We start from the raw sequence: 18,831 nt of genomic DNA on the forward strand, positions 1-18,831 counted from the left end.
GCTGTTCTTTCCCTCTGGCTTTATTCTGCATATCATACAGAGTTAGTTTGGCTCTTCCATAACATTCTCAAGCTCAGTGTAGGAAGCAGACATAAGGCTACCACCTAAATTCATCCTTCTGTTCTGGCAGGGGCAAGTCAATTAACCTCTGCCACACTGCCAGCATCTGGAAAATCAGCTCATTTTTTACCAAGTCCTGTAATGTTGCAGCATGCTAGAGAAAGATTATATTTTAGAAAAGGATTCATTTAAATATGCTGAAACAGAGAACAATTGTCATTTCCCTCTTGCTTGGGGCTTACTCAAAGTCTTCAGCCTTGAAAAGAGAGGAGACTATTAGATTATAACATGTAAAGTTAGCTGTGCATAAATACTGTGCAGACACAGTGGTTTGTACTTCTGGTATTTAGTTGGGTTTTTTTTTTCTTCTTGTTTGCAGGCTAAACCAAAACCAGATGAAGAAGTAAAACCTCTGAAGGAACCAAATATAAAACCTCAAAAAGACAGTGGATGCCAGATTTCTTAAATGCCATAAGTGCTTTGAATTCACTTTGAAACTCTATTCATAGGACTCTGGGGCTTTTGTTCTGATCTCCTTTTTTTGATTCTCCTCTTTTCATTTACAAGGCTAATTGAATTTACCTTTGTTAATATGTGTCTATCTTCCTTAAGATTGTGGTGGATTTCTAGGTGGTTATTTATATCTGACTTATTTTTGGTTTCAGTAGGACATCATAGAATTAGTGAGCTTAAATGTTCCTATTGTGCCTCTAGGGAGTTTCTTTTTGTGGGTTTAGTTTTAACCACAAATAGCAAAGGAAGTATCATGATTGTAATGCTTGAGGGTTTTTCCATTACCTTATATGCTGTATCATGTCCAATTCTGCAAACAGAAGTTTGCATGAACAGTTATATTTATTCAAGTTTTGTCATTCAGGCTTAGCCCTTTGTTGTGTCTGAATTCACCGAATTGTAGTGAGGGAAGAAAATCTGGGTTTGGATTATAACAGTCGTATGGTATTTCACAGGACTTGCATAGAACTTGGGAAACCTCAAGTTCTGCATAACAGGAGCACAATTTATGTTCTGAAACTATTAGTCTCTGTTCTTTCGTCTATAGATTAGGGGTTTTATATCAGAATTTGTAGTAAAGTACCTTAGCTTTGTCTGTCCTTTAATCCAAATCCTTTAGTATCAAAGTGTATGTGAAAGTAATGCAGCAAGCAATATGGAAGTGCTTAAAAGCAAAGCATCCCTGTGTCATTTGTGCAGAGTTTCTGAATCTTCAAATCTTTGTTAAGTTCGAAGGCTGCAGACAGTTCTAATCTCCTGGCACTGGAATTCCTGAAACTGTCATGATAAGGTAATGGATTTGGAAGTAAGTTGCTCAGTTTCCATCTGGGTGGTATCTATAAGAAGCTATCAGGAGAACAGGGAGGAAAGATGAGCTGAAGAGCTGATGGCACAGCTGGGAAGCCAAGCTCTAGATTTCCTTTATGCCCTGTATAAACAGTGCTGCTTCTCAGGTTTTGCAGTATTGCACTAAAATCAGCTCTTTCTGAAGAAAACTTGTTTTCTTCAAGAGAAGCCAAGCCCAGTCAAGGCTGAGAAAGAAAGGATTTTGTAGAACTTGCTTCCATTTCTGCCTGCTGTGGAAAATGTGACAGCATTCTTTAGTGCTGAGCACTGCAAAACGCCCTTGACAACAAAAACATCTTTCTGATTCATTGCAAATGCAAAGGTATATGATGCATGTGTTGAAGTTAGAGCCTTGCAATCCCTGGGTACCAGTTGCTGTGCCTCTCTTGGCCTGAGAAAGAAACTGAGCAGCCTGACAGTGTTCACCCTTCCAGCAAACATGATGGCCAATGCACTTACTGTGGATGTAAACTGTGAACACATTGCTCACTTTGTACTGTTTGTTCACTTTACACTGTGCTGTGATTCAATGCTTCTAAAATGCTTAATGGGGCTTGGAGACACTTAGCTTAGAGAGCAAGTGTGTAACTCTTTGAAGGCCTCTGCAACAAAAGCTGCCAAGGAGGTTAATAAGGAACTCAAGACTCTTCCTGAGATACTGGACCAAATTACAAAATTTGTTGATGCAAAAGGCAAAGAGTCTTTTAATGCTGGCTATTATGGGTTGATCAAATGCAAACCTCCTTGTGTCCCATGATGGATTTTTCTTTCTGTCAGTTCTGTACATAAAACTAAGTGTAAAGTGAGCTGAATTTCTTTGGAAGAAGTTACTGTTCTGCAGGGGCCTAGAGGATAATGAGTATCAAGAAGAATACATACCTGAAATGGCTCCATTTCTTCTGGTGCTGCGTGGGGACCTGGTGTATGTTTCATGAAGAGTTACTCAAATCTGTTTCTAACTTGATCAGCTGACTCATTAGACTTCTTGCATTGTTAAAATACCAGCTTAGGTTTTGCCAGAGTAGAGTGTGGAGTTAGTTTTCTTATATAGATTTTAATTCTAAAACTGTATTCCAGTTGTAGTCATCAACATTTGTTCAGCCCGCCCCCTTTAAGGATCAAGATACAGTTAACTCAGTTACACAATCACAATTTTTTTAGCTACTCATTGTTTTTCAGAATTCTTTGTCAATATATACACATTTCAACTGAAATAGTTTTCCTTCTGTGCAGACTAGATTCTGCTTTCCCTCCTCCCCTCATTTTCCCTTCCATCTGCTACAAACTGTAGCGCAGTCTTACCCTCATTTGCTAATGCACTTGTAGGTCCTGGGACTCATTTCCAATTCAGCTTTTACCCATGGGTGGGTTCCTTTAGAGGAATATCTTACAATCAAATTAACAAATCATGACTAAATCATTCCTAAACATCTTGGTAGGAAATATTATTTTATGGACTTGGAATTCTTTGCACGCTTTCTGAAACCGAGCTGTTTGTCTGAATCAAGTTCACTGTAAATAGTTTGGGGTATAACCAAGTGAATTGTGTCAGATGATGACATTACTTAAGCCTAGCTGTGTAACCTCTTGTGCCATAGCTGTTTCAGTAGATATGATGTAGTAGTTTAAAAATAGAATAATGGAACAAATTAATACACTTAACATGTGTTGCTTTTCAAGACAAACTTTGTTTATTTGTAGCTGAATTCCTGTGGCAAACATTGGATGGTTTTGCCAAAAAATAAGAAGCTGGAGACTGTTTAGTTTGCAAAGTAGAGAGAGCTGTGGGGCAATGAGCAGCTTTCTCTTCTGGTTTTATTGGGTAGTAGCAGGAATTACTGTAAATAAGATGTAGATTAACTGTCCAATATGCTTAAGAATATGAATGAATGAACTGGGAGTTTCTGTTAATCTGGAAACCCAGCAGCCATGTTCCTTCTATTATAGCTCCCTCTAGTAATTTTTATGAGTGAAGTATTTTGAATGGTGACTTTTTAATATTCTCTTGCTGCAAGAGCCTGTTTTTATGGCCTCTCTCTGGTTTTAGAGGCTCTCATGGCTAAGCCTGCAAATCTTGTTGGTGTAAATAATCTTTAAAAATTTGTGCCCCATCTGAAGCAGGACAGAACTGCAGCTGAATAAAACACAGAGTGCTGGGCCCTCTGTTTCGTGCTTTAAGGAAAGCAGTGATTGTCTTTAATATACTGTAAACCAAACCATCAAGCTTTTTGTAGGATTTCCACTTAAATACCTTCCTCCATGTATTTAAATATACTTTCTCCATGTATTTAAATACACTTCCTCCATGTTTCATGTTCCTGAGTTTTCAGTAGTTACTTTCCATCTAGCATGTGACATACAGCTGAGGGACTAAACCTGGCCCTTGGATGCTAATGTCTGCCTCTCACTGGATTTGGTAGAGGAATTTTGCCTGTCAGCCTAGGGATGGTGTTTGGTCACTTAGATGTTCAGCATGGAGCCATGCTGTGAATGTAACAATGATAGTCGTCGAGCAGGAAAATGGATCCCTGCATCTGTGTGGAATAGAATAGTAGAATAGAGACAACTTTGCACTTTAAAATTTTCTTGTCTTGCAAATTTGGTACAATACAATATGCTTGTAAATACTCCTGTCATTTTGTTGCACATTTTAGTACTGTGCTATGGGTAAGGTTTTAATGGGAAATATTACTAAAATGTATTTTTAATTGTCTGTCTGTGCTTCAAACTCATGAAGCATATCTCTGCCTTTAGTATTGGGGAGCATGAGAGGAGGCAGTAGCTCATCTGTCTTCCATGGTAATTCCAGGAGGTGAAGACTTTCTATCTGTTGGCTGTGGGGTGAAACATTTCATCCCACCCCTGTGTCTGGTATCTAAACTGATGTTTCAGCATTAACATAAATCCTGTTCATGCCTGTTAATTATCCCTAAAAAGATTCTGTCTCTAAAGATCACTCTTAAATTACCATAGTAGCATAAGCTGGTTTTCCCTTTTCTGTGTTTTTTTCCTGTCACTGGTCCAGTTGAGGGAGGAATAAAGCACAGTGAGTAAGACTGGCATGGAAAAGCCTCTGGAGTGTGTACCTGTCTCCAAGTTGTGAGTGCAGTGTAGAGGCCTTTCCACAGTGACCCTTGGCTTGTCTCAGACCTTTCCATGCTGGTGATGCTCTCAAATTCTGCAAAGGTCCCGTGGCAACCCAGGGTATCCTTGATTCGCTTTTTATGTATGGAAGGCCTCCCTCCTTTGGTGTTGATGTCTTCATGGATTACAAGCTTCCAGAAGCCATCCTGTATTCCGAGTAATCCCACTTCAATGGAATCAGCTCTGAGATCACTGACCGAGCAGCCTTACTTTGTGAAGACAGTCACCATGCAATCTTAAGTTTCATAGTTGGAAAATTTGTATATAGCCACAAGTTTCAGAATGCCATTTAAAATAAACAATTTTCAAATATCATGTTTATTTCATTATTTAAAATTTTACACAGAGTAGCAAGAAAGAGGCTCTGTCTTGATTATTACTTTCTGCAATTTAATGTAACTTTGTTATTATACTTAATCCTTGCTTATAGGAAGACTTAAATAAGGGAGATCCATGAATTGGATATTTATGGAAGTAGTAGCTACAATGAAGCATGTGAAGTCCTGAGGCAGGAAGAGAGGAGATGGGCTTTCCAAATTCTTGTTTAGAAAAAAAAGAAAGTAATTAGGGAGAATTTCTTATGGCTGTCCAAAATCCCAGTCCTTGCCAAGGTCTGTGACGTTGTGGGATGTTCTATTATACTATGTCAAGGTGGTTATTTGGGAATCACTTCTCTGATATTCTGGATGAAGCCTCTCTACCACAGCAGGCTCAGTCTTCCCTGTCTGAACCAGACATGCATCTGCTGCTGTCTCCAGGAGTCCCAGCTGTCTCTCAGAGCCATGTGGTGGTCTTTCATAATTTTGTTTCATGCCTCCAATCTTTCTGTCTGGCTTTCCCAAAGAAGGACTCGTTTGCAATGTCCATGTTGATGGCCTCTGGAATGTAAGGCTGCCCTTGCTTTGTTGAGTTGCTCTCAAATCTCAGGGTCAAGGACCCTTGTCCTCTGTGACACCTGGACCCTCTCATCTGCTGGCTGTGCTTTCCCAGTTTCTGCCAGCACCACTTAGTTAATACTTTCTCCCCAAACATTGTCAAAATGTGCATAACAGCACCAACAGAGCCCTCTTGAATGGGTAAAAAATTCCCACAGGACCCTGCTGGAGTGATGACCACCAAGGGGCAGAAGACCTCATGTTTTCCTGCAGTTTTTCCACACAGCTGCCCAGCACAGACAGTGTGCACTCAAGAAAGCACTGCAGTTTTAAAATGGGAAGAGGTGTCACGAGTTACATCTTCTACATCATTTCATGTGGAACATCTCTGTAATTACGACGGGGGGGCATCCAGGAGTCTGTGCATGCTTGTGACTAGAACAGCTACCTCTCCATTGAGCTCATCACCAAGGCCATGGAGCAGGAGCACTGACAAACAGAGAAGATCTCTTGCCCTATGTCCCAGCAGCTGCTCTGTCCCAGGGCCTGACAGCCTCTCCAGGGCATCTGCCCTTTGGGAAGGAGAAACTGTCTGCATTTCTGTGGGGTTTCTCCGGGGTCATGGGCTGGGTTTTTATGGCAAGGATTTTAAGTGGGAAGGCAGCTTCTGTGAGCAGCAGCTACCCTCATTTTGGCCAGAGCCTGATCCAGCCAGCTCCAAGACAGAGCCACTGCTGGCCAAAGTTGTGTCCATCAGCTGCCTGCTCATGGCTTTGGGCAAAAGGCCATGAGGTGGACAATGAGGCCTTGGGCAGCTGGAAATGTGAACCAAAGTCTTCTCTCCTCTGCACACTGCCCTGCCAGCATGTCCCAGCGAGCTGGGGGTGCACAGGAGGCTGTGAGGGGACACAGCGGAGCAACTGACCCCCAGTGACCAGAGGGATTTCCCACAGCATGTGATGCCATGCTCAGCAATCAAACCATGGGGATGGAGGTTGGCAGGAGCTCCTTTGGCTCAGAAACTGGCTGGGCATCAGTTTGTTGTTTTTCTTGGGTTTCAAGGGTTTTTTTCTCCGTCTTCTTTGTGGTTTTTTTTGGTTTGGTTTGGTTTGGGTTTTTTGTTTGGTTGGTTTTGGTTTTGGTTTTGTTTTGTTTTAATTTAGTTAAACTGCTTTTATCTCAACCCACCAGTGTTTTTACTTTTCTGATTCTCTCCCCCAGGGCTAGGAAGTGAGTGAGTGGCTGTGTGGTGCTGAGCTGCCAAGCAGGAATAAACATGATAGCAGTGCCCTGTGCAAACAACATCTGAATGATGGGACACAAGCAGCATCTGCAGATCAGGACTGCGGCAGGAAACAGGAGCTTTAGCTGTGGATGTTTAGAAAAAATCACGAGTATGACAAGAAATCTCCACACAGGAAAACATCAGTATTAAAAATGGAGACAGTTACAAATACAGGAATTGTGGTACTCCCAAAGACTGCCAAGTGAGCCTTCCTCTAGCCACATTTAATGACACAACTGAGGTTCGTCTGGAGAGCTCAGTCATGGAGTTGTGAATTTCTGGGATAAAACGTGGAACTTTGCCATTTTTGTCTTGTTTGGTTTGGCAAACTGGCAAACAGGACACAGGTGATGTATCTCCAAGACTTGGTTCTAACCAAACTCAGTGTATGGCTGTTGCATACACTAACTAGTCTATCAAAACCTGCCGCCAATGGTAAGATTATTTAAAGTGAAGAATATATTAGCTGAGTCTGGCCAGTCTGAGGAGATCAATTAAAAGAGCTTACAGGTTTTCTTTGCAAGGTGGTAGATCATATAGCAAGCTGAATGGTACAGAACTGTGTTTGGTGCAACTTCACAGATTAACTTGTTTTTATGCTCAAAATTAAAGCTTTCTTCTTGTTTCCATAGTTCACAGTTGGAGTCTGTATCTCTGGTTTGGGACAGTTTGAATTGCAAAAATTTAATTCCTTAGGAAGTTAACGTTAAAAAATGTTTTTAACGTTTTTTAATATGATCAATCAACTTACTTTAAGGATGGATTAACTGGAATGCAGTCACTATCCAAGCAACAAAGCTGGCACTTAGCTATTTTTTCTCCTTCTTTTAATACTTACTGGTGGTGTCTGAAGGGATTATCACCAGGATTTAAAACCCTTGATGATTTGTAAAATTAGCTATTTTCTTTTGTTCAAATGATACAAACTCTATCAATACAATTCAGACTACATTGCACAGTATCAGCCCATCAGCTTTTTCCAAAGGTTACATTTTACTGTACCCACAAAGGAGCTTTTGCGTGCCCAGATGCAGCCTTTGTGGATGAAAACAACAGAAAACCATGGTTATCACACAGATAGACAGCAATATGTGGTATGTTAGGTATGGTATGAAGTTTGCAAACTTCACAGTTTGCAAACAGTGTGGCAGAAAGCACTTGCAGAAAAATCAGAATAGGATGATTCTAATCAAGGGTGGACCAAGAAAGGTTGTCATTCTTGCCAGGTTTTTAAAATTTGAGCCATGTATCACCAGGTTTAGTCAGCCTGACTAAGGACTTTCTTGCTCCTTCAAACTGCAGAAACTTTTAAGTGTTAATGAATTGACCAGAAAAAGAATCCACATAAAGCTTAAAATCACATTACCTGAATTCCTGTGAAAAGTACTGTAATACATGGTAGCTCCTTAGGAATATAAGAGGAAATTAATGAACAGAGAAAAGAGAAAATGTTGAACTCAATGCCACACATTTAAATTCAAACCATTTGCTTCTGGCAACACAGCTTTAAAAATCTCCATGCTGTAACTCTTAATGGAAAAACCTTTCTGCTGGCAAGGCAGTTAAAAAATCTCCCTGCAGCTTCCACAATCTCTTCTGTCTCGTGCTGAAAGAAAAAAATCTTGGTAAGAAAACACTTTCTGGAGAGAGTTTCAGGTAAATATGACAGTTACTGAGTGACATATCTGAAATGAGCCATCAAGGACTGTCACTGTGTTTCACCTCTTCCCCTCCATCATCTCAGAAAACATCCTGACCAAGTGCACATGGACAGCACAGCCTGTGGAGGTAACCAAGGGCATCCACCTACCGCAGGAATTCCAAGACACAAATAATTGTGTGCCCCTATGCTCGTTCAGTTGTGGGGAGTTCTCATTTACAATTTACACAGACTTGGCTCTTTCTACCCAATGGATGCACTTTGCCTGTTTTTAATATCATCTAGAGATAACCACAACAGAAATAATAACTAAGTAAAAGGGGGTTTGGGTGCTTTAAAAAACAAACAGAAATTGCATTTGTGGCCATGATATTGATAATCCATAGCTACAGCAATAACCTTCAGACTGCTTCTCACTGCCACACAGAGTTGGGATGTATGTGCAGGCAGGTTTCAAGGAAAAATAGTGCATTAGATTGAAACCTGCACTGGGGCTGCAGTTTTAAATGGTGCTATAGGAGGAAACCTTCCTTAGGATTTAATCAGTCCAGCTTTTCTTTTGGATAAGGTAAATAATGCATAGTTAGAGTGCAGGAACAATTGATTTTGCAAATTGTTAATAAATAAATACTAATAAAATGAGATAAATTTAACAGACTCTTGAATGCCAATGAAAAGTTTTGAAACCAGTGCTGAGTATGCACAGAACTGCTGAGGGACCTGGCCTGAAAAAGCTCCCCCTGCATGTTGCAAAAAAGTCTCAGCCACAACTGGTATTAATGTGAATGAGTTGATATAAAGAAAGCAGATATTTTTCTTTTCTCTTCCCTCACAATTTTATTTTACTCATTTACAGTTAATCCAGAACTCAGACCTAGAAGAGCATGAAAAATTTACCACTGACCGGAAAAAAAAATTGTTTAAATGGAACATTTGATTCTTCCTGGCCTGATTACAGGAATACAAATAAGAAATTATTCTGTGGCAATCAATGTGGCTATAAGAAAGTAATCTCAATATAACCATGAAAATCTATCACCCTGTGAGATACAAGATTGCCATAAATAAATGTTGGTCTATTCCCCTCATTTCCACTTTCCATGAACAACACTGGAATGTGAAGTTAAACTCGGTGTGTTCTAACCTTGCATTGCAAATAAGGCCTTCCTGGGGCTCCTGGACACTCTGCTGTCGCAGGCACCTGCCCAAGTGTGTGTTGGGGGAGAGGGACACAAAACCACAAGATTTCTCAGTAGGATGGTGCCCAGGAAGAGGCAGGGGTGCCATTCCTCAGCAACAGCCATGGCAAAAAACTGGACATGGTGTGGAGAGAAAGTTAATGAGGACAACCACACTGGCTGTGCAGAGAAGAGCATTTGAGGGTCCTTGGACATACTACAAAGCCACATGAAACAGAAAATAGTTGAGCCTTTATGTGCATCTTTGCAATAGGCAATATCCCAAATTCAGCCTGATCCAAGAGTTAGGTGAAAGTTTTTTGATGGGTGACTAAGTTCATGACACTGTACAGGATTGACTTCTTCTAACCATAAAGGACCTTTGGGAATGTAGATGACACAAAACTCTTCCCAAAACCTTTTTCATCTCTAAACCTTTTTCTTGTCACCAGTTCTCTGAAAGTCCCTAAAGTGTGTGGTTCTGTTGCAACGCTCCTGGTTCTATTAGTGGTGTTTGCTGTTGGGATAATGTGAGGTAACTCCAATTATCCTTTACTTATTCCTGCCAGTAAGAAAACAACCTGCCCTGCTTTGTTATGCTGCTAGACTGGTTACTGATGGTTGCAACAATGGTGCTGTACAGGACATTCAGATGATCCAAGGTAAGTCCCAGGATTTCTTGAGGAAACACCTCATGGATGATCAGCTGAGTGAAATTTTGTAACTAAGGATGCATGAAATGTGTGGTAGAGTTTTTCTAGCAATAAAATTCTACAGAAAAGATAGGATTTTTTTTTTTTAATGTGAAGATAACAGCTTATGGACTTTGTAAATTTAAATTCAGTTTTCATTACCTATCAATGAAGGGGTCCCAAAAGTTGTGGAAACTTGAAACTGTCTGAATCTGTATTTGAAGTTCAAGTTAGCCAGTTTAACTTTAGAGAAGAATCACACGTGGACTCTTGCAATTTAGGTGCAACAACACAACTTCCCCGAAAGCCTGAAGTGTCAGCTTGTGCCAGTTTGTGCTTTAAAGTGAATGTCTGCTTTGGAAAAGTGATATCTAAAACTGGCAGTGTAGTTTTCCAAGTTTTAGGTGTGATACAACTGAATTTTAGAACAGGACCTCAGCTGTGGCAGCATAATTTGAGATCTTTCCCCTGAGCTTGATTCTTGTCCATAAAATTCTGTTCTTATTTCTGTTTAACAAGACATAAATTTGAACCTTTGATACATAAGCCTATTTAACAGCAGGCTTGCTTAGTGGACAGAGTAACTTGAGAGGAAAAGGCTAGCGCAGGAGTTCGGGCTCTTGAAACATGAGCCAGAGGTGATTGCAGCTCACCCTCCCTGCTCTAATACAGCTTCTTGCAGCTCTTTGCTGCTAAAGCAAAACTGGTTCATTTCTAAAATGTAACAGCAGATTTGCTAATGGTTTTTCCACACTATTACTTTTCAAGATTTATTTTAACAGTGTTTTGTGGCTTCTGATACTGCAAATGTCTTGTCACTATTCACCATGTAAGCTACAGCCATAAATCAGCCTTATGTGATGGAGTCTCAGTGCAAGGTAAAGGGTTAGGGCTAGGGTTAGGGTTAATATAAAAAAAATTGTCCCAGTGGAAGCACTGGGACAATTATAATTTTTTAAGTGCTCCTAACAGAAGACAGCAACATTAGTTGCCCTTTATTTAATAAATGTTTTACTGGTTTATCTTCAGGAACATGGAGATAGTGGAGAAAGCTCTGACAGAAATGACATGGACTTTTTTGAGTGACAAAAGACATCTTGGGGTACAGAGTGTTGAAGATCACTAAAGAATACAATGTTTTTCTCACAACGTGCTTTTGCAAATATGAGTGAAGTTTCAGAATATGACCCAAAAACTGTCCCAACAACTAAACACTGATTACTGTTGTTCCAATATATGTCTGATTAAAGTAATTTAATAGGCTAAGAGTGAATTCTTACCCACTTGTGGCACAACACATCCCCTCCCTTTGCCCAGACAGCAAGATTTAATGTGAAGTAGAGAAAAAACCACACTCATGGAAGAGAAAGGAGTTTTGTGAGGAAGAACATGACCTCAGTGGCATCTATTGCTTTATTTAATCTAGAGGGATTGCTGGAGCTTGTCATCTGATTCCCATTAACTGAAGCTCTTGTTTTCTGATGCATGGGTCTTGGAGCTGTCATTAGCTGATGACTTCTGAACATGGGAAACTTCCTGCTTGGGCCGTTACAAAGGAATTCAATATCCTGACGTCCCTAAACCAGCCTGCCTCTTTTGGTCTGGGCAAATGTAGATTTTATTTTTTTTTCTCACTCCTCAAAGTAACCAAGTGGAAACATAAAGAACTTTGGCTAACTGGAACATGTAAAATTTACCTATATTCAGCAAAGCAAGTAGTTGAACATTAAAAATAGTGATTTTCTTAATTCTTGCACTCCAGGTTCCATATTTTTGTTGCAGAATAAAGTGTTGGTCAGTATTCATAAAGAAGGTAGATTTACTTTATAGATCAACTAAACTAATAAAAGAAGAATACTTTTATTCTAGTTGATATGCTGCTGCAGTAATCTCCTATGAGATACTTAATATTGTCCTAAACTACTCTTGGTTACACATTTTTGTTTACTGGTATGCCTGAAGAAAGTGAGGGGAACCACTGGATTGGGTAAAGTACTATGCAAGACAAGTTTTCTGGACATGTTTTGAAGGGATATTCAAATTATGCTTTTGCCGGACATTTTCATGGTAGTTGAGAAAAAGCATCCCCAAAATTTGGCATGGGCCTGTGTGGCTTCTGGCTAGCTAAACAGTATGAACAAAATTTTCCAGCCGCTGGGCTGACAGTTGAAAATGCAAATCAGTGTTAATACTGTTGCCTCCCCTACCTTTTCCTTTTCCCTCCATTTTTTTGAAAAGAAAATGTCAGTCTGAGTGTAATGGTTTACAGCATGGAGATATTTAGAAGGGCAATATATCTTCCCAAAAGCTGTTTTCTCTCTCAGCTAGGGAAAACCAAGACAGAAATACAATCACTGAAAGGAGAAGTTTCATTCATCCACATGCAAATCGCCACCTTAAGCCATGCTTGAGTCTAACAGGAAAGATTGGAAGTGACACAACCTCCAAAGCAAAACTGAGAGCTCAGTCTTTTTCTGCATAACATGTGCTGTGAGTGATTGAAAGTTGTTCATTTTTCATCTCTCTCGCCAACCAGCTGCTGAGTGTCTCATTTCCTTGGCGTTTCTGCTTTTTCCTAATTTCAGAATTGGAGAGTTGAATTTGTCACTTTCTGGCTCCTACTGTATAAACCAGTGGTCAGACTCAGTAAGTGCTCCAGCTAAGATAGCACACTTCACAGGCCTGGCTGTATTGCTGGGTGAAATACCAAAACTGAAATTATTTCCATTATACAGAACCACTGTCTTATGATAATTCTGTTGCACATTAGGTCCCAGGATTTGCAAAAGTAATTCTGTGGTCAAAGCAGTGGAATTTATCCCCATTAGTTATTCTAGTTATTCTCTGTGGGGTTTCTTTTAAATTTTTTGGTGGTTTTTGGTGGGTTTTTTTGTTTTGTTTTGTTTTTTTCTTTTAATTTCACTTCTCTTTAGAATCATATGCCCACTGGAGAGAGAACTTTTACAGCTATGCTCTTCCTTGTTAATGTTCTGAATGACATCTTTCAGTGAGAGCTCTGATTTTTTGTTTCAGCTAAGGCTGCTAAGCACTGTCTAGGGGAGGCTACTGTCCTGACTGTACATGATAAACCTTGGGAAGGAACAGCTATTTCCCTCATTAGTTTTGATGTTTCGCTGCAAGGCAGAAAATGCCCACAGTGCCCCTTTGCTCACAGAGCTGTGTTTGTCTTTATCTTGATTTCATAGGTAAGCAAAAACAATAGAGGACGCCTGTGGTGAGCAATTTCTGTCTGGGTCACATCCACCCCATCAAAGCTTTTGGCAGACTTGGGCAGTCTTCTGGAGTTTTAGGATTGACAGATTGTCTCTGGCTACTGCTGAGAGGCAGATATTTTCTAGTCATTGACAAAAAAGAAAGAAAAAGAAATTCTGGATCCCAGGCTATGTCCTTGCTAACCATTTAAAATGCTTTTTCTGGAGAATACCCAGTGTTCATCAAACTGGATATTTGATGTGCAATAATCAAAGTGCTCAAACGTGCAACGAGGGGCTCTAATGTAGCATTCCGACAAGCTGCACTAAATGCTTTGACAAAAACCACACACTCTCTGAAATGAAATCTTATTTACTGTGGTGTTATTAAAGTGCTAAACAAACAGACAAACTCAGAAGGGCTGCTAGGAAGTGGGTGAATAAATAAGCTTTGATGCTAATGTCAGTCAATGCTAATTTCTATCCTTTGAAGAAAGTGTGATAAACACAGCTGTCAGAATTGTGATCTGAAATTGCTCTAATTAAATTAGATTTTTACTAGAATGAAAGCAGCACCTTGTTTTGTTTCCTCTTTAGCTGGACCAATTCAGAGAATAGTGACTTTCCAGTTCTTTCATGGCCAGGTAGGAAAGGTAAGATTTGTTACATGTAAACAAGGATCTGAATATGCACAATTGTACACAATTCTATATATAGAATTCCATATTCATATTCCTTTTGTTGTATTTGCTACCCACAATTAGCATCTTAATTTAGAATCTGAGATCTTCAAGGGGGAATTATCTGTACCGGCCATTAAGTGATTTCTCTGCAGTATTATGGGGAGGTGACATAACTGTCGTGTGCATCTCTCAAGTATATGTGTTACAGTAAAAGACAGACAAGGGTGTTTTAAGGTTAAGAACTATTTCACTGGTGATGAGAATAATAACTAGCATCACTGTAAAGAAAAGCATGAAGGGATAAAAGACATAAACCTGAAATCAGATGATCTCTGGATAACCTTTCATCTTTTGTCTCTTCCTCAAAAATCACCTTGTTTCTTTTTGTAGATGGATAGAAAGACCTGTCACTCCAAGCCTTGCAAATTTACTTTGTAAACGAAATTGTCATTTGGCTCAGATCTGGGGGGCCACTCCTTTTCCAGTAGAGCTGAAAATGAAGAAGGTGATAAATTATTTCAGTGTTTTTTTTTAATGAGCCCACTATTTTCCAAAGCAGTCTAATTCATTACAGAGAACAGCATAGCCAAAAATAATTATCTGATAAACATACATACGTTTGATTTGTGAGTGCTATTGATTTTAATTTAATTAATGTAAAAGAGCTATGTCAGAATTTAGTGCCATAAAAGAAAAATATTAATTTATATATAGCTAGATTTATATAGAGAAATATTATATTAATATACCTTCTACTGGTGCGATCTATCAATTTCCAAAATGCATTAATTATAGCAAATCGATCTAATGAGGAGAAATTCGATTAATTACACCATCTCTTCCATGAGTGGGCACTAGATGGCAGTAAAAGATAGGAGCTGGGGTGTGGAAATTTTCTTGATGTTCGTGCACTTCAGTGAAGGATCACTACATGAATATCCTGTAATCTATTCGGGGGGGGGGGGGGGGGGGCGGTGCGGGAAGGAAGGAAAAAAGAGTCACAGGAATTACAGAAGCTTTATTGCATGACTCAGCTGTTTCTTGAGTCTACGGAAGAAATTTGTACAATTAGAGGCAAAGTGGCAGAACATGATATTAAGTGACCAGGGCTGACAGCAAAGTCCTTTGCAGATGGGAGAAATGTAACTTTCTCTCTTGGTCATGTTGCTTCACAGAAAAATCTCCTCCAGAATTCGTATGCTCTCTCCATGTCACCACAGCGCTCCTTGAGTGCAGTTCTAGTCCCAACATGACAGTGTTAAAAACATCAATTTTCACAACATTTTACACTCTGATTCTGACCCATCTGACAAAAGGCAAACCCTTGGGCTGGTGGAGGACAAACAGCAATGGTTGTGTTCAGGAGGAGGCCTGGATCAGAACTGGAGATTACAACGAGCCCTCAATAAAAAACACTACAAATGAACCCCAGGGGGAGAATTAGCAGGGAAGGAGGGGATTGGAGTCTGACTCAGGCTGCAGACTCCGGCTCTCAAATCACTAGCAGCCTGACCCGGGTATTTCACATGCTTCAGAAGGGTTTTTGGAGAGCCAGTTACCCTCGGGACAGGATGAAAGTGAAACAGCTCATCATGTGCAAGGGATCACTGCAGATTATCCCATGTGTTACTACGGTTTTAAAAATTACAAAGACATACTTTTATTCCAACTGCAAAAGGAAGCACTCAAAGGTTAGGAAACTCTGCATCTGTGTTTTAGCCCATTCTGTGCACTAAATAAGAAAGACGCCCTTTGGGACAGAAAAGTACGCAACCACGTCATTAAAAATTGAAACCTTTGCACAAATTGGCACAACTTGTCTGGAGCAAGCTTTTCCTAGGAATTCAGCACCAGGTTTATCCGTACAGATAATGTTGTTTCCTCTGTGCAATTTTATGTGCAATATTGACATGTTTTTAGACATGAGGAGTGTTATGAGTAAAAAGTTGTTCATATTTTTAAAAGTTGCAAAGTTCACAAGTTAAACCAATTGCTGCCAAGTTGGAGTTCCAACTATTTATTGTTAATAATTTCATGTTGCAATCTCCTGTTAACAGTTTCCTTTTGATTACCTGTAGTGCCCCGAGCCGGCCCGCCGCTGCCTGCCCGCCCGGGAGCGGCGGGCCTCCACGCACACCTTTCGGCGCGGGCCCGCCCGTGCCGGGAGTAGTCCGAGGGTGCCGCGGGAGCGGCGAGGCGCCCCTCCCTCAGCGCGGGTCCCAGCCGTGCCGGGGGAGCCCCGTGGGCGATGTCCCAGGGGTGAGGACCCTCCCCGGGAGCTGCGGGGCGCCCCCCCCTCAAGCGCGGGTCCCAGCCGCACCGGGGAAGCTCCGCGGGGGTGCCCCAGGGGTGTCCCGGGAGCGGGGACCCGCCCCGGGAGCGGCGGGGCGCCCCCTCGCCTCGGCGCGGGTCCCGGCCGTGCTGGGGGGGGCCCGCAAAGACCGGTCCAGGTGGCAGGGGCAGCTGCTGGTCGACGCCCTTACCTGGGCGTCGCCCTGCTGCTTCCGGGAAGATGGCACCCAGACGGTGAAGAGGAAGGGGCATCGAGCCGGCATGCAAATGACATCGGATCCAGCATGCAACGGGAGAAACCCCTCACAAAACCTAGCCAAAACCCCCTAAAAACAATGAGCAAACACAAAATTGAGGAATCAAAGTGATGTCTCGACGTGAGGAACAGAACCTAGTATCCGCTAAGACCCTTTTTACCCCTCACCCTAACTGCTGATGTCGGCTAGACAGAGCAGTGCGACTGTTGAAGCAACAGACGGTGTATTATCTGTAAGTTGGTGAGGACTCAAGACCAACCTTTGAACCCGCAGTTAGCGAACAACGCTGCGCTTTCCTCGTTATCTGAGTCGCTATTGGGAGTAGTGGCCGCCCGAGCGAGGACCCGTCGATTCTCCCCACCCGAGCTGATCGTTTCTAATAAGAGCAGCATTAACAAGGAGAATAGTCTTCTGCCCGTGTCTATTTCAAAGAGTGGTCCTTCACATGGACCTTGATCTATGTCACTGCCTGGGACGAAACTGTTTGGGGGTCACTGTGGCCCTTGTGGTGTAATCGCCTAAGAGTAAAGGGGAATCCTTTAAACCCCAGACACAACTTTCCACGGTTTCGATACATTATTAAAAGTGTGTCTATTAGGCTGTGGCTCTTTGGGGAGATTTGGACATGCTCAGTTCATCGCAGCCACTACCGCAGGAGCCCGGCACTCTGCTAGAGGCGGAGAGGGTCTTCACGCCACGCTCAAGATGGCGGCCCGCAGGAGCCGGGCCGGGCGCCACGCTCAAGATGCCGTGTCAGCCGCCCCGCCTTCCCCGCCTCGCCGGCTGTGACTTCCGGAGGGAGCGGGAGAGGGCGTCCGTCCCATGGTAACTGCGCCACGGTGGGGACGCTGCGGCCGCCTTTCGCTTCCTGCCGCCGTCCGGCCCGCGAACACGGGCAGCCGCCGCCTCCGGGGTTGCGCTGCCGGCAGCCGCCAGGTCGCGAGGTGAGAGGAGCCCGCCAGGGCGGGCGGGCCGACCGCGCCGGGCGGTCTTTCCGCGCCGCCGAGGTACCAGGTCGGGCCGGCGGCGCCGGGGGAGGTGGAGGAGCTGGTGGCGGTGGCGATGGCGATGGCCGTGGCCGTGGCGGCCGCGGTGGTGGCGGCGGCCGCGGCCGCCCCGTGCTCGTGTAGCGAGGGAGGAAGCCCCGGTCCAGGGGTAGCATCCCGGGGAGCCGCGCCCGCGGGACAGCGGCGGCCCCGCCGTGGAGAGAGCCCTGTTGGGGGCGGCGGTGCCCTTGTGTCGGCTGAGCCCTACCTTAAAATATCTTGTAAAAATGAATTAATTCTTCACCTTCACTTCTGAATCTTTTGTATTTATTTTACTGGGACCTGGGGCCTTTTTTTCCCCTTTATTTAAAGGTGTTCAAGCACCTAACTTTTTTCGTTCGCTACGGGCTGAAGTGTGATCAGCCTTTCGTGTGCTCCTGTCCTGCCCTTTGTTCAGACACAAGGTTCTTGTAGTTGCCTATTTTATTTGTTAGGAGCAAAGACTCCTTGAGAGCAGATATACAGGCAGTGGTTTCGAAAGGGAGCTCATATGGCACCCTTTGTCTTGGGAAATAAGGATACGGTTATTCCCGACTTCTGGTCGTACAACAGATGTTATGATAAGGTTGCTCATTGCTTCCAGTGGCGGTGGAAAACGCTGAAGGTGTTGGAGAGACTATTAGGGCAGAGGTCTGTCCAGAGAGGTGTGGAAACCTCTTCAATTTCTGGATTCAGTGCGAGCAACCAGTTCCTATGTCTTTTGTGGAGCTGGCACCTGCAGCCAGTGCAGGAGCTCTCGCTGTACCCCACTTGGGAATGGCTTAGTTCCTGCATCAGGGACAGCTCACCTGCTGGTTCTTCACATCCTCATCCTAGGAGAGATTGAGAGGATACTAGAAGCTTAATGAAAAACTTTTCTGTGAGTAAGGCAATATGACACTCTATCTCTTTTTCTCAGCCTCTGGAGGAGATGGAAAAATAGATTTTTGCAGTATGGTTGATGGTTCACGTTGCATGGATGTAAATGAGAACCAGCTTTTCAGGAAAGAGATGAAGAGTTGTAGTTACTCAAAGTGTGTCTGTAGCATGTGTGTGATTTAAATGAACAAAAACTCTCTGATCAGACTTGCAAGTAGCTTGTTATAGAA

General features: G+C 42.4%; 2 protein-coding genes across 8 annotated transcripts in view; one reads left to right on the forward strand and one right to left on the reverse strand.

The window, feature by feature from the left end:
* The window catches only part of BROX (BRO1 domain and CAAX motif containing), a 20,060-nt gene extending 12,706 nt beyond the window's left edge, over positions 1 to 7,354 (forward strand). For 4 of the 5 annotated variants that reach the window (XM_054630273.2, XM_077175947.1, XM_054630274.2 and 1 more), the window contains one exon: positions 440 to 4,878. In XM_054630273.2, coding sequence (XP_054486248.1) covers positions 440 to 526 — 87 coding nt within the window. In that variant the 3' untranslated portion in view covers positions 527 to 4,878. Of the gene's footprint in view, positions 1 to 439; positions 4,879 to 6,659 lie in introns of those variants that run through there. The other variant, XR_008534002.2, reaches the window with a different exon arrangement.
* Positions 7,165 to 17,902, reverse strand: LOC129118729 (uncharacterized). Of its 3 annotated transcripts, XR_013181501.1 has the most exons (4): positions 16,957 to 17,527; positions 16,221 to 16,766; positions 14,464 to 14,638; positions 7,165 to 8,329 (listed from the first exon to the last, which is right to left on the reverse strand). XR_013181501.1 is itself a non-coding variant. In XM_077175951.1 (3 exons), exon 1 carries the CDS (start codon positions 17,857 to 17,859, stop codon positions 17,398 to 17,400), a length of 462 nt encoding a protein of 153 aa, XP_077032066.1. In that variant the 5' UTR covers positions 17,860 to 17,902; the 3' UTR covers positions 7,165 to 8,329; positions 14,464 to 14,638; positions 16,221 to 17,397. The 3 variants fall into 3 exon arrangements, 2 of the variants coding, with proteins under 2 accessions (XP_077032066.1, XP_077032065.1); XM_077175951.1 differs by having other exon boundaries at positions 16,221 to 17,902; XM_077175950.1 differs by having other exon boundaries at positions 16,221 to 17,527.
* Positions 17,903 to 18,831: the final 929 nt, after the last annotated feature.

This window comes from Agelaius phoeniceus, chromosome 3, assembly GCF_051311805.1.
Source record: "Agelaius phoeniceus isolate bAgePho1 chromosome 3, bAgePho1.hap1, whole genome shotgun sequence".
Lineage (NCBI taxonomy): Eukaryota > Metazoa > Chordata > Aves > Passeriformes > Icteridae > Agelaius > Agelaius phoeniceus.

Coding starts and splice junctions, on each gene's coding strand:
- LOC129118729 (XM_077175950.1), bottom strand. CDS start 16,692: ATGCCCCTTCCTCTTCACCGTCTGGGTGCCATCTTCCCGGAAGCAGCA. Junction 14,639..16,220: donor GCCGGCTCGGGGCACTACAG/GTAATCAAAAGG, acceptor CTTCATTTTCAG/CTCTACTGGAAAAGGAGTGG.